Source organism: Pelecanus crispus, chromosome 2 (genome assembly GCF_030463565.1).
Source record: "Pelecanus crispus isolate bPelCri1 chromosome 2, bPelCri1.pri, whole genome shotgun sequence".
Taxonomy (NCBI): domain Eukaryota; kingdom Metazoa; phylum Chordata; class Aves; order Pelecaniformes; family Pelecanidae; genus Pelecanus; species Pelecanus crispus.
This window is the reverse complement of record NC_134644.1, coordinates 136055731-136071682: the sequence shown is the minus strand read 5'-3', so window position 1 is coordinate 136071682 and position 15952 is coordinate 136055731. Positions and strand designations below refer to the sequence as shown.

General features: G+C 38.2%; 1 protein-coding gene across 2 annotated transcripts in view; it reads left to right on the top strand.

The window, feature by feature from the left end:
• ARMC1 (armadillo repeat containing 1) overlaps window positions 1-12691 on the top strand; it is a 34990-nt gene extending 22299 nt beyond the window's left edge. The window contains exons 4-7 of one of the 2 annotated variants that reach the window (XM_075705866.1): window positions 5996-6185; window positions 9626-9742; window positions 9825-9899; window positions 10462-12691. In XM_075705866.1, coding sequence (XP_075561981.1) covers window positions 5996-6185; window positions 9626-9742; window positions 9825-9899; window positions 10462-10653 — 574 coding nt within the window. In that variant the 3' untranslated portion in view covers window positions 10654-12691. The remainder of the gene's footprint in view (window positions 1-5995; window positions 6186-9625; window positions 9743-9824; window positions 9900-10461) is intronic. The other variant, XM_075705867.1, reaches the window with a different exon arrangement.
• Window positions 12692-15952: the final 3261 nt, after the last annotated feature.

Sequence of the window (15952 nt, the reverse complement as noted above, 5' to 3'; positions counted from 1 at the left end):
TAGATAAAAAGGGATATGATCCATGTACATTGCTGTTTGAATTTACCTAATGACTTCTCAATTCCAGACTCACAGAATGGTTGAGGTTGGAAAGGACCCCTGGAGGTCATCTGGTCCAACCCCTCTACTCAGGCAGGGTTGCCTAAACCACATTGCCCAGGACCACGTCCAGGCAGCTTTTGAATATCTCCAAGGATGGTGACTCCACAACCTCTCTGGGCGACCTGTGCCAGGGCTCAGTCACCCTCACAGTGGAAAAAGTGTTTCCTGATACTCGGAGGGGACCTCCTGTGTTTCAGCTTGTGCCCACTGCCTCTGGCCCTGGCACTGGGCACCACTAGAAAAAGCCCGGTTCCATCCTTTCTGCACCCTTCCTTCAGCTACTTGTATACATTGATAAGATTCCCCCCTGAGCCTTCTCATCTCCAGGCTGAACAGTCCCAGCTCTCTCAGCCTTTCATCATCAGCCCCTTAATCATCTTCCTGACCCTCTGTTGGACCCTCTCCAGCATGTCCATCTCACTTGGGTACTGGGGAGCCCAGACCTGGCCACAGTACTCAAGGTGTGGCCTCAGTAGTGCTGAGTAGAGGGGCAGGATCACCTCCCTCCACCCGCTAGCAATACTACTCCTAAATGCAGCCCAGGATACCACTAGCCGCCTTTTGCCACAAGGGCACAGTGCTGGTTCACATCCAACCTGGTGTCCATCAGGACCCCTGGCTCCTTCTCCACAAAGCTGCTTTCCAGCTGGTCAGCCCCCAGCCTGTGCTGGTGCCTGGGGGTGTTACTCCTCAGGGGCAGGGCTTTGCGCTTCCTCTTGTTGAACTGCATGACATTCCTGTCAGCCCATTTCTCCAGCCTGTACAGATCCCTCTGGATGGCAGCATGACCCTCTGGCATATCAGCCACTCCTTCCTGTTTTGTGTCATCTGCACATTTGTTGAGGGTCCACTCTGCGCCATCATACAGATCATTAATGAATATATTGAACAGGATTGGACCCACTGTTGACCCATGGGGTCAATAAATACTGCTAAATACTGGCCTTCAGCTAGATTTCATGGCCTTGATCACCACCTTCTGGGCCTGGCCATTGAGCCAGTCTTCAGTCCACCTTGCTGTCTGCTCACCCACTCCATAATTCATCAGCTGCTCTATGAGGATTGTATAGGAGACAATGTCAAAAGATAGTATCGCTGCACTCCCCTCGTCTACAAAGCCAGTCATTTCATTGTAGAAGGCTATCAGGGTGGTCAGGCATGACTTCCTCTTTGTGAATCCATGTTCACTATTCCTGGTCACCTTCTTGTCCTTCATATGCCTAGAGGAAATGGTTTCCAGATTTATTCCATCACCTTCCCAGGGGCTGAGGTGATCATTCAAAGATTATCAAGAGCCTTGAGATTTCATGAATGGGTAATTAACTTTGTCGTCTCATTGTGGGTAATGGACAAACTGAGCAATTACAACCAAAAGCAGCATCACTGTAGAAGTGAGACTTTTGGAATTAAATGACACAAATCTCCTTTTGATAGAATCTGGAATGTAATGGAATCTCTGGCAAAGAAAGATACCCTCTTTAGTTTGAAAACCTCCTGTCTCTAGGTTATAAACTCAGTAGAAACACTCTAATGAAATGCTATTATAGTATGTCTGTAAATGCTATTATAGTATGTTTGTTATCTGTTTGGCTAATATGTCTTTAGAGCATGATGCATGCCACTAAGGAAATGCATGTAATAGTTTCTGTGCTTGTGCACAGGGTCTGCTGTACTTTGAGCAAGGTTACGATTGCATTTATTTCCCCTGATATAGGAGTGTGTATTTTATGTACACATATGTATAGGTACATACATGTTTATTTTAAAATACATACATAAAATATTACAGCTTTAAAAAGGAAAAGGTGGTCTTTTACACACACATATGTGTGTGTATAAAACTACCCCCCCATATATATATATATTTATAAATGTATTTATATCTTGTCTTTCTCCAAAAGGGGAAAATCCACTATATTTCTCAGCCTTTGTATTTTTTCTAAAGGAAGAAACGTAACTTTCTATGTTACCTTTGTAACATCTATGCATCTATGTAACCATCAGATGGGGCTATGCTAGGAAGATTGTCAGGGACCTTCTATTATCATTTATTGATGCTGCATGTATACTTAAGTCACATGGTGGTTGTACACCCATAATGCTATATGCTGCATACACATTCTTTCCGAGCATGCATACTCAACCCACATCACATACACCTTTGGAGTTGTAGCCAGTAATTTTCATGTCCTTTAAGTTTAGCTAAAACTTTAAAAAATGTCATTATGCTAATAAAACCTCTGCAGCACTTGGACCATGTTTACAAAGTTATTTTTAATTGTGAAGAAAATGAGAACTATTTCTTGTATCCTCTTGTGACATATACAGTACATGTCACTTGGATTCTGTGTTCATATTACTTGTACAGCCAGCCTTGGGTGAACATAATGGAAGGACAGGCAGCAATCTAGGATGACAGGAATTCAAGAAGACAGTGAAAATTAAAGGTTTGGGTTTCTGACATGCATCTTCTGAATCTTGCTGAAGTAATGTAAGATGTTACTGCCTCTGAAAGAGATGACAACCAACTCTTAGCAACTGTTACTCTGCTCTAACTAGAGACTACTATTTCCCTAGCAGGTTAGCAGAACGCTAGTCATAGAATTGTAGAACAGCCCAGGTTGGAAAGGACCTCGAAAGATCATCTGGTCCAGTCTTTCCTGGGAAAGGGAACCTAGATGAGACTATCTAGTGCCCTGTCCAATTGCATCTTGAAAACCTCCAGCAATGGGGACTCTGCCATGTCCCTGTGGAGGTTGTTCCAGTGATTGATTGTTCTCAAACAATCTCTGACTGCATAGTGACTTTATAGTATGTACCTGCACCTTCAGTGGTGAATGAAGTGCTCTACTGGAGTGTGAACGGGGGTGGCAGAAAGGTGAGGAAGAGTTCCCTTCTTTCTGCTCCTTTCATGGTGGCAGGAGGCTGGGTCGGACAGCTGTGAGCAGTGGTATCTGAAACTGCTGATGTGCAGGTGCTGGGAGGGCCGGAGTCAGTGCCCTCGGAACCCTCTTCTCTTAAGGTTGCAGTTTTTTTCTCATTTCAGGCAACAAAACCACAGCCCATGTGTTACCCTTATTTTTAGAAACACTTCCACTATTTTACTACGTTTTAATTTTACATGTAGTTTCGTTGTATTTATCTTTTTGTTACCAATATAGTGTATAAAGAAACAGGGTCAGAGTTGAACTTCACCTTGGTTTTACAATAGAGAGGGTTTACTATACTTACGTCCAGTTAGATATTTTTTTCCGTAAAGATCATAGAATCATCATAGAATGATAGAGTAGTTTGGGTTGGAAGGGACCTTTAAAGGTCATCTAGTCCAACCCCCCTGCAATGAGCAGGGACATCTTCAATTAGATCAGGTTGCTCAGATCCCCGTCCAACCTGACCTTGAATGTTTCCAGGGATGGGGCCTCCACTACCTCTCTGGGCAACCTGTTCCACTGCTTTACCACTCTCGTTGTGAAAAAATGGTTCTTTATATCTAGTCTGATATTAAGGTTTCTATTATTTTTATAGCTGTTCTATAAATTACTTTAATGAAAGAATAACACATTGATGCAAAACTTGAATTCACTCATTTTACCAGTACACTAAAAATTGTAGGTGGCTTTGTGTGGATTTTTGTGTATCTTTGTTTTAATGGAGTTGCTGAAAGTGTAGTATTGCATTAGCTGCAGAATAAAACTGGCTTATACCTTTATTGGGAATTGGTTTGCAATCTGATCTTCTTATGTGACATCCGTTGTTCTTGCCCTTGTAGCGTCTGAGTTTCACGCTGCTTCTTACTGCACAGTCAGTTGCTTATTTTGCAACAGATTCTCTTTATATAAGATTAAAATCTTGTGTTTGGGATTTTATTTTTTTAAATGTAAGAGGGGTAACTAGAGTTATCATCTATAACTTAGTGGTAGATAGTAGTAATCCTCTATTTGGAAAAGTACAGGAAATTATCCTAGTAGCTTGTTTAAGTGTGTGTGTGCGCATATGCATAACACTTACCTGTACAGACTTGTTTTAGGAATATCTTAGAATACTTCTATTGAATAAGAGCGGATTTAAATTTGTGTTTTCAAATCAACAGGTTGTTTCAGTAGTTCAGTTAATGTTAGGTCATTGATTTTCCAAGAACTATGCCAACTATAATGTTGGGAGTACAAAACATGTATGAAAATCACTGTTGATTTTTTACTTTTAGGCACTTGTATTTTATATTTGCTGACATATAGATAACTTTAAATTCTCTTTCTTTTGTGTATGTATGTATATGTATGCATATATATATTATGGCTAATATTAAGTATTTTATTTCTCATTTGTCTTTCTGAATTTTTTTTTAACTCCGGGATGCAATAGTACAATTGCATTCAAGCAAAAACTCTTTACCAACAGCATAGTGGGTGCTGTAGGTGTGATAGTGACATTTTCAATAGTGTGCTTAGTTAACTGCATTTAAAATTCCCCCCCAAAAAGGTCCTCTATTGTAAATTGCTTGATATGGACAGGATTTTTGTTGTTGTTGAAAGAATTTGCGAAAACTAATGGGTGGGTAAATTTCTTAGTATCTTGATAAGATGTCACTATCGCACAAGCTAATTTATTACTACCTCAAGACATCAGCTTGCACAGCTTTATCATCTGTTCTATTACTTTATCTAATAAATTATGGAAGGTTGAAGTTGAAGCTTTGTGAGTTCCCAGCACTTGTTTCTGTGAATTAACATAAGCTGGTTTTTTGCTGTAAGAAAGCAGAACATAAGCATGTATTTAAAATTGAACATATGCTGAAATGTTTTGCTATTTTAGGTCTCAGTTCTTTGTTTATTACCCCCCCTTTTTTTTTCTTTTGTCTTTTTTTTCTTTGAATGCTATCAGTGTACTGAATGATCACAAGAACTCACATTTTCCTCTCCAAATGAGTGCTGTTCACAACAAGGTGCAGACAATTAAAAAAAAAAAAAAAGGCTAGCTGGGACCCCCACAAGTTGAGAACTCGTAACATCCTTGCTTCAGTGTTCTTTCTTGTCCATATGGTAGGATAGAAAATGTGTTTAATGTATAGTAATTAAAGAAGTCAAATTAAAAAAAAAATCTAAAGGTACTTGTTATTTAGTGTTTGCTAAACAAAGCAGCAAAGCTGCCACTCATAATTTTAAGATTAATTGCAAGTTGCTGCGCTAATAATTTTGTTTCTCCACATAGCTTTAAATCACTGGTATAATTATAACAGGGCTGAATTTGGATAACAGATTTATATTAGTACCTTATTAGTTTTAATTAATCATAAGAAATTAATATACGTTCAGTCTATTATCTCCTTTTTTTCCATCTTAAAAAAGTGCTATCATATAGTTCATACCATAAATTTTAGTCTAATCAGAAATAACCTTTTGATTCTTCAAGAAAATCTGGGATTCTGCTTTACTGTTGGTGCTCAGTAACTTTAGAGAAGAAAACATTTGGGAAGATTACAGTTCTACAGAGAAATTATTTTTATTATGCAATAAGCAAAGTAGGAAATGAAACATATCACAAGGCAGTTGGAGATCTTTTTTTTTTTAAAAAAAAAAAGCTCAACATGAACGAAGTAGCAGTGGTGTACTGAGCATCCACTACCATGTTTTGTTTGTATTTGTCAAACTGATATAAAAGAACACAGACTTGTTTATAATAATATTAGATCGACATAAAAAATTAGAGTATAGGAAAGGAAATAGTTTTTCCTAATTTCTCCTCTCCCCTTTTAAAATTTTTGCTATGTATTGACTGTGTAATTTTATTTCTGTAGCATGTGGAGTATTCCAGTTGCAAAGACATAATTGGCATCTGTTTGGAGTACTAATGTAAAAGCAAATATTTACAAATCTTAATTCCTTTTTTCTTTAAGGAGCACTACACCGGGAGAGACTAAACTTTTAGCTTCTGAAGTTTATGATATCCTTCAGTCTTCCAACATGTCAGACATGGACAATGTGAACGAGATGAATTATCGTCGACGGAAAGCGCAGTTTTTCGTCGGCAGCACAAATAAGCGTGCTAAGACAGTGGTTTTGCATATAGATGGCCTTGATGATTCGGTAAGGAAACCTTCAGCATTTATGTAAATAAGGCATGCTGTACTGAGCTGTATTTTGCCCACAGAAATAATGTATTCAGGCTACTTGTGTGGCATCATCAATTGTTAGCAATTTCTGTGAATCATACTTTGAATCACAAGATATGTATAAAATCTGGCATAAATTGAGTTTACTCAGAATATCTATAGGAGATGTTTTAAGGCAGTTTCCTTGATGGCTTTCTAATTACTCTAAAAAAACTATTCTGTTTCCACCTCTCCTAATTTTCTTTCCTTTTTCGTGAAAGAATGGGATAAACAGGGTACCTTCAGCAGTTTCACTTAAGGATATCTTGTGATTGTATCAGTGTGTTAAACTGAAAAAAAAGTTTCCTTTTAGCTATGAGAGATTTCAGACACTGTTGGGTTTTTTATTATTCTTATTTTAGAAATGCTGTATTTTCTTTGAGCTGGTTTTGCTACATCTTTTCATTGTCTGTGAGATCTTTTCTACTGTAGTGACCAGAATGGCATTTGAGTTAATGAGGTCTCACTGAGTCTTTATGTAATGTCAGAATAACTTCTACGGATTTATCTACCATACCCCTGTAGATAACACCCCAGGGCCATGTTTGCCTTTTTACGGCTGCCAAACAGCATGTAGACTGTTTAAGCATGTTATCCACAAGTGCCCTCCGGACTCTGTATCTTCAGTTTTCTACCCATTTTAAATGATCAAACCTGATCCTTTGCTTTGTTGCTTTACATTTTGCCAAGTAAGCGTGTCCACAGGCCCAGTTTATCAACAGCATACCCGTCGTACTGTTTTCATAAGACCATAGCTAATTCTTTTAGAAGTAACATGCTGCTCTAGCTCACTTTATACAAAGTAAATATTTTTTACAGTTTTGTCCTTCCAGCACTTGCTCTGTCTAGAAAGGCAGTGCTTTGTCAACACCATTGGCTTTTGTACTCTGAAGTTTTTTTTAATTCAGTCCAATCAGTTGTCTCCTGCTAAGTTTGTTTTGTTTTTAAGCTTGTAGTTGATTTGTGTGTTCACAGGTATCTCCAAGCAAGAAATTTAATCCAATTCGACTTTCTGATTTTAGATATTCTGGCTATAGTCTCATTCTATCTTAAAAGTGTTTCTTTGTGTTCTTCGTCAAATGGAACTTAGTGAGATCTGTAGAGCTTCTCTCTTAAATGCTGAGGCAAAGGTATTCTGAAAAATAGGATATTTAGACATTCAGCTCTAGAGAGCAACACTGCACGCTTCTGTAGCTGCCTAGAGCACGACAGCATCTTTTCTTAGCTCATTGTTGAAGAAAAGAAAAATCTGACTGTGCTCTGGCTGGAGATGACTAGTGTACAAGCTCTGTATTTCATCAAATTATTAAAAAAATGTTAGTGATACTCCAGGTGCCCACCCAGCAGTTAAATATCTATAATGCTGTTTTAAATGTCAGGATAAGTTAGGACTGGGAAAATGATGAAGGATATGAACAATAAAAGCAGCTTAGTTTCATTCAACAGTTTATTCCCTACTTAACTAGCAAAGAATATTAGGTGGCACATGTGAGTGGTAAAAGGCATAATAAGTAAACGCAGGGCTGTAAATACTGTGTTTTCAGTTTACCTGTGTTTTGTCATTTAGATTTGAAACAAGAAGCTGCTGCTAGGAATGATTGCAAATCCTACAAATGCTTGTGGATTTTGAAACCTCAAATAGTAGATATTGATTATTTCAGGAAAGGAGGGGAAAGATCGGTTGTTTAGTGTGGGGTTTGTTTTTGTTTTAAGATCTAATTATGAAATGTGATGATAAGCTTGAAAAAAAGGAAAAAATGAAGCAGTACAGTTTAGTAGTATTTATTAGGGCATGGTAATCAGTGTTCAGTAGTCTAGCAGGACTATGTGCTAGAGTACAAGGTGTGCACGAAAATAACCTAAATTTCACCTGTTCTACCCTGTGCCCATGCTTCAGGATTACCATGCAGAAAGATGTCTAGATGTGCATTGCTGGGGTTTGTCCCTAATTGCCATAGTTAGACATACTTTGCAAAAGACGTTTGTGCAGCAAGGCCAGTGGCTGCCAAGTTTCCAGCTTTTTGCGGAGTCTGTATGGACCTTGGTAAATTTTGTCTTTTAAGAAGTGATTCAGCGGTTATCTGATCACCGAAAGCCTCATTTTGAATTAAACTGAGGTGCCTGTGACTTAACCTGGGATCTCAGAGTAAAAAGCCAAAGGCTGTCACAGAATTCCTATACACCCATGTAAGCATAAATTACTTGTTTAGGATAATAAGCTGCAAATAAGCTGTTGCTTCTTGTGTCCAAAAGTAGTTTTGACTGTCACCCATGCAAGGCAGCCTATCTTTGCATCAGATATTTCCTGTATATGAGAAATGTAGCCTCTCCAGCAATATTATTTTTTTAACTGTCAAAAATGTTAATTATTTCAATACATAAACCTACACAAATGAATTGTTTTGGTATATGTGCTAAACTGCTTAAAAAAAAAAAAACCCACCTGCTTCAGTTAGTTCTTCCAGATATTAAAAGAATTTAATTTACTTGTTGTGCATGAAACTATCCCAAGTACTGACCAGTAATTATTTGATAACTAATAGAAATATGCTTTGAAATAGCTTATTATTTAAAACCTTGCAGAAACTTGCAGTAAAAGTTAAATACTTCATTATTTTGAACCTGCGTAAGGTTGTCAGTTTATTTCTGGTACAGTGTTATCTTTTCTTTTTTCCCCTTCTATGCTAGCAGTCTCTCCAGGTATATTTTAATCCTTTTTGTTACTACCATCTTGTGCAAATATTAAAGGAAAAAAAAATAGAACATTCTAAGATAATGTAGAACAGCTGCAACTAGTACAGGTCAATGTAATGTTACAGCACAGTAGGCGATGTCACTTGCTTTAAACATAACATTCCATGGGTTATCAACCAAATATTTTCCCTTTGAAATAAGAATTAAGCTTATGCTGTGCAGTGATGTCTGTGAGCTGCCACAGATGAAGCAGCTGAAAGATACAACAGCTGCTTTGATGCATTCAGTCAGTATGGAGGCAAGGTGTCTGATAAATAGCAACTTAAACACTAACTACTCATCAATGAGCACTTCAGTCAATCAGAACTTAACCAGAGGGGACTGTTTAGCTGATCATACGGAGAAAAACATTCTTTGCTTTTCAGCACTTTTCTCTAATTATTTACAGTTGATTCCATCCTTCTTTGACTTCTAAAGTGTAAGCAATTTTTCCTTTTTTTTTTGTGGCAAGAGAGTCTAATATTTGTGCACTAGAATGTAAGTCTTCGTTTTTCTTTTACAAAAATGCTGTTGCGTAGCCAGCTGCCCTCAGACATACAGGAATTCCTTAACAATTAACTGTTAGCATTTTCACATGGTGTATTATGCAAGTACTTTAATTGTGGGGTTTTTATTTTTTAGTCTCGAAGGAATCTTTGTGAAGAAGCGTTGTTGAAAATTAAAGGTGTTATTAGTTTTACCTTTCAAATGGCTGTTCAAAGGTGCGTGGTCCGAATTCGCTCAGACTTAAAAGCAGAGGTAAGTGCTCAATAACCCTCCAGATCCTCACATTACTGCATTCTGTCACACTAAGCTTTTGGTTTTTTCTGTGTACTTGCAGGCATTGGCAACGGCAATAGCATCAACCAAAGTTATGAAGGCACAGCAAGTTGTGAAAAGTGAAAGTGGTGAGGAGGTAGGATATGTATCTTTCTAAATACCAATTGTTTTAGCTCAGCTGTATCTTTAATACCAGCACCTCTGTGCCAATAATATCTGATGCCAGGCAAAATGCTGTAAGTGGGATTGCTACACATACAGTACAAGGAGAATAAAGGGTATCTTATGTCAGGACATGTATCCATAGACCAGTTTTACAGAACTTATTGTTCAGAAGAAGGACAAAAATACCATAATTGTTTCTCTCCTTAATGATATGAAAAGGATCACAGTGAGCCTTTTTTTTTTTTTTTTTTGGCTGCAGTTGAAGTGTTTTTATTTCACAACTACAGTAAAAGGGCTATGTCTTCATGTGATACTTTCTTCCATGTTAAGCCAAAACTTTTCTTGTGTATCTTCTAAGCATAGTAGATTCTGGATATATAGTAGGTTCCATTTACATTCATGCTGTATGGGGGATAGGGACGAGTCTCACAACATGCATGCCTGTCATCCTGAATGTGTATATATGTGTAACTTTCATTCATTCTTTTAAGTTAGAACTTTTGACGTAATTTTAATCTGTTTTGTTTTATCAGATGCTGGTTCCATTCCAAGATACTCCAGTGGAAGTGGAGCAGAATACAGATCTACCTGAATATTTACCAGAAGATGAAAGCCCTACTAAGGAACAGGACAAAGCAGTGTCTCGTGTTGGGTCACACCCAGAAGGTGCAGGAAGCTGGCTCAGCACGGCAGCAAACTTTCTATCAAGATCTTTCTACTGGTGACTTGTATTTGGTGTTAAAAGACTGTGTGAATGAACCAACAGGGGGGCCAGTTTTCCATTGGTGTGGTGAACTGCCAAGTGCAATTTGCAATAAATCATCACAAAAATTTTAGATTAAGCAAACGTATGCTGCATTTTACATTTTATTGGACATTTAGCCTGATAGGGCAGGGGTCAAACGACAGAGGCCTCCAATCAAATTGTTCTTTCATTTGTTTTTCATGTAGATTTTTATTGCTTCACTTTTTAAAAATGGGTCCACTGTTATATACCAAATGTTTATGCGTATAGAGCTTTAAGTTTGACTTCACATGAAACACACAAGGAGAATCCATTTAACTCAAGTCTCAGGGCCTCTGTGAAAGAAAATTCTTAATAGCTCTAGTTGTGCATTAAATAAAATGCCCTTTTTATTTCTGCATCCCTTTGGACTAATGTTACCTTGTTTAATTTTCTAGATTTTGACTCCAGAGAAAAATATAGTCTGCCTCTTTTTTTTGCCTTTATTTTTGCCAACCGTGTTCACAGCATGAACATGACGTTCCCTTTTGCTATTAAACTAGAATCACTACAGACTTGACATTTTTAACCCTTTTATGTATATTGAATGGTTTTCCAGCCTGCCCTTAACCATTGGAGTGCTTGAGATTAAGAAACAAGGGATTGAATAAACACAAATATGTATACATACATTGTACAGTAAATAAACAAGAACATATTTGTAATGATGGGTGTGACTGACTGATATATATAACTAATGCATACCACTGACTGCTCTTTAGGCTAGCTGGGAAGACTGTAGCAAAAAAACCTGCGGTCTGATGTAGTGATGACCTATTGCAGCTCTGTCTGCAGAGAATAGAGGGATGTAGACTGTATTTGGTTAAGAAATGGTGTTCACTGTTAGCAAATATTTAGTGGTAACTGAAACTTTAAACTTGAAGAATAAAGCAGAACTGAATGCCTCTTTTGCCACAGTGCCACACTCCTAAATTTTGACTTTAACCCTTTTTATTTTTTTCTTAACCTAACAAATCTGATACGTAATAACTATTCCCTCCTAATGTCTTTCATGAGACTCTCATGAAGGTACATCAGCTTGGATAGGCTTAAAAACATATGCAAAAATTGGCTTTACCTTGTTACTTACAGACAGTATATGTTTAAAGATGTCTTGGTAATTTTTGTGATCAGAAGTGATGATAAAAGCAAAACTTCTGTAGGTAGAGAATAATATATACCTGAGCTGTTAGTCAACATTGTGTGCCTGAGAGGATTCAACACACAGTGCTTAAAAACTGCAGTGCCACTGCTTTGTTGCACCAGAGAAATACAGCTGAGAACTTTAAATAATGTTATAAACCTCATTATACAATGCTTTTTTTGTGGTAATGTATTTGCTATAATTATATTTACCATTTGGAGGCTCATAAAAAAAATTAATGCATCAAAGTTATTCCCCTGTGCCTACGCACAAGGAATAAAAAAAAAAAATTCACAGGCTGTCGTAATACTACAGAAATGCTGAGGAAATGATAATGTCAAATAATAATGCAGGTCAGAGTTCACCCACCCAAGCTAATTGTCATTCTAGGATAAAAAAGAAACAAAAGCTTGTTGGCAGACTAGATGTCTCATGTTTTTTAAAATATCTAGTTTATTTTTGATTCAGGTTTACACGCACAGATTGAAAATACAGGCTTTTCAGGGCATGTATTGCTTTAAATATGTAATACTACTCATACTGCTGTCTAGAATGTTACAGTACCAAATGTGTTTGAAAAGTCCTCTGTTCTATAGCCATGAAAGCAGAGTTTTATTTTTCTGCATTAACATCTGTTTGCATTTGTGTTACTGCACATCTATTTACTAAAAGACTACACCCTTTGGATATTAATGGTTCAATACCAGTAGGTATTACAGTTTGTTTGTGCATTTGGTCTGTAGGTGTGCTTTTATGACAGTATTGCAGCTCTTGTAGAACAGTTTAAGGCATCTGTAAAAGTTTTTGAAATATATTGTAAAATAATAAAAGATAATATAACTAAACAAAATATGACTGGTGCCTTTTTAAATGTCTAAACAAAGGCTGGTGCCTTTTAAAATGTTCTGATATTCTTTTAAGCTAGTTGTGGTATTAGAAGTACGTCTTTTTCATCTGTAATTTAACAGAGAGGAGTGCAAATGTCCAGTCATAATGAGACCTTTGCTGCATATCACAATGAGGCTTTTGTGTGTGTTTAGAACATGCTTGCATTTTAAACAAAATTTTTGTAAAAAATAGGTAAGTAGAAGCTACTTAAGGACATCATCTCAAATTCATTCTTGGGGGAGGGGTTGGGCATTAGATTTGGGAGGCTTTTGGGGGGGGGAGTGTTTTGTTTTTTAATAACTGATGCTGTTTAGGTCATATTTCATTAGGGAAACTAAGAAGAATCAACATTCCTGAGAAACCTCTTATTTTGAAAAAGTAAAGAAGACGACACAGCACACAGTCATTCATTTTACGCTTGTACTTTTTCAGAGGTCAGATTAAGGATAAGAAAGCCCTTTGACCTAAGGAAATGACCAAAAAAAATTACTGCAAAATTAGAGGCTTCCAAAAAGAAGCTGAACTGGGAGACAAAGCACTGGTATCGCATTGCACTAGTTGCAAAGTACTTCATTGCCAAGGAAGCCACCACATACATCATGGTTTAAGCTCCTGAATTGCCCTAGGGTTATAGCCATGTACAGCATAATAGAATAATCACTACCATGTTTCTTCATAATAAGAGTAAATGCTGATGGGATAGGTAGAGGCAAAATCGAGGCTCGTAAGTGTGCCTCTGAACAGCTGTCAAAGTACTGTAAGCATTCTGCAGTATTGTGAAATACAATATACTCTAGCTTTCCCACCCCACAATCACCTATGGCTTATTCCGTACAAAAATAGCTGATGTTGCTGAGTTTTGCCACAGGCCGTGTAAGCTGATGGGGAGAGTACTGTGTGGGGCTAATTCGGAAGAAAACATTGAATACCTAGCCAGATGCAAACTGGCAGGTGTGAAATACTCCAGTAACTGCCTGCAATGTAAAATAAAATGTGGGTGCTCCTTGTTTTGCCTGTGAACAATGCTCCAGCTGTCAACTAGCAGAGTTTAAAAACATACCTAACAAAAATTAGCAGCAGCTTTCCTTGCTGTATTCATTTTGCAGGAGGCTGGATGATACTGTCTTTCCCATTTCTTCATCTGTACCTAATTATTCAGAGTTCCTAAAATGTTGAACAAATCTATTTGTTAAAATTAAGGATTGAAAATAAGATAGAGGTGAGAACAACCTCTCAACTCATCTCAGATTCTGATTGTAATTCTTCAGGAAAAGTTGAGAGCGTGCTATTTGGCAAAAGGGGGTGAGCGGTGGGGTCACTGGAGACTTCTTCAGTGAGGTAACAGCACCTAACTAGCCTCAGGGGCGAGACTGGCTGTTAAGATTCCTGCTCTAAAGCTTAATATAAAGTGTTACAAAAAGAAATTGTCCTGTTTCTTGTAGTTTACACTTAGCAGGCAGTGCTCTACTTGTTTAGCCTGCTTTACATGCAGGTTTTGAATAGGGTTGAAAAAAGCTGATTTAAATTTGCACTACTCCACATGTATATTGGTTAAAACATGGAGAGCAAGGTCTACCTCTGTAAGCTGATGCATGTGCCACATCAGAATTTACATTATTTTAAAATGTCTTCATATTGTTGTTCATTTATGTGTATGTGGCACTAGGCTAGTTAGTGACTGAAGAGTTAGAGTTTCCCCTGTGGAATAAATTAAGAGCCATTAAAGCAGTTAAAGTTGTCTGGAGATACAAAAACATCTCAGAGGAGATGCATGCTCTTACCATATTTTTGTGCCAGTTGTGGTAGGAGTTGTTCAATTACATTAGTATCTGAAGGCTGCTACCTGGATCAAATTCCCAGCAGCTCGGCTTCTTCATGGCATGAAGGCTGCACAGAAGTTGGTAGCTAAGTAATTTCCAGCAGCACCCCTGTGTTTAATACTTGCCCAGTGCTTACAGTTCAGGTCAGCCGGCACTGCTTGTGCTAATCTGACCAGCATTTCTAAGGAGCTGAGTAACATCACAACTAGAACCAAACTTCTCATGTGAAAAGCACTCCTGTGCCAGCAGTGTGTGGCAAAATACCTGATTGGCATAAAAAGGGTCTTTTAAGTAGCGGATATAAAAAAGTGAATACCACAAACCCACCATGTGACAGGTTTGTTGCTTTTATTTCCTATCTGAGCACTGAGTTAAGCATAAATACTGAGAATAAAGGAGTACTGCTGGTTTGAGGTAATGCCGTGTGTTTTTCACACCTCTTTCGCTGAGGTCCTTCAGGGACGTGGGCGTGCTAACCCACCGGTGCAGGGAATTGCTGTGTCAGCTTCTCCGCGGGAGCTGCCCCTCTGGATGTTTGCTCCTGAAAGTTTGCCGGCACTCTGTTGACACCTCACATCCCACAGAAACGCAAACATCCATAACACGAGGCCTTTACAAACGTGTTTTTCTACTAGCCTCATTTTACGGACTCTGCAGCTGAGTCTGTTTACCCAAATTGCTCAGGAATCCTGGGAAGGGCAAAACTTTGTGAGCTGTCTCTGATTCTCAGTTCATGCTTCACCTACAACAGTAAGCTGAACTGCCCTCCGTTTTAAGTGAGGCCTTTGCACTGTGTGAACTCCTCTGGCCTGGAGCAGTCAAACCTGTCATGAGTAACTTTCCTTACTGAGTTATACATAGGATAAGCAAGCCAGCCATGGTTGAAAGCCAGTTTTCCTCTCAAAACAGTCCTTACTGATTTGTTGATGTTCTAGGTAAGGAAGAACTTACGGTAACAAATACTCTTTCTAGTTGGTTTCCCCCAAAATACTTCGCTATCTTTGCATAAGTTATGGTATATTTGAAAAGCTCTGCTGATTTATTTCAGCAGTGCTACGTGCAATACATGCCCGAGGCATTTGCTGTCTTCACACATGTTAAAGCATCACCCTGACAGTGGTGTTTATGCTCTTTCCAGCAATTAATGTCATTAGTGGTTGTCTGTCCCTGAACACTTCTCTAAGAAGGTGTGATCTCCTTCATAGACTCCCCATATGTACACCATCGTATAGCTGATGATATGAACATGATACTTCTTTTCAGTTACTTTTCAAGAGCATGTTTTAGTTAAACTCCACTCCTGCCCCTGGATCACAGGTTGAAAATGATAGCACAACCAGCTGTCCCATTTGTCATGTGACCTTTTGGCCATGCTTCCTTCACTGGGG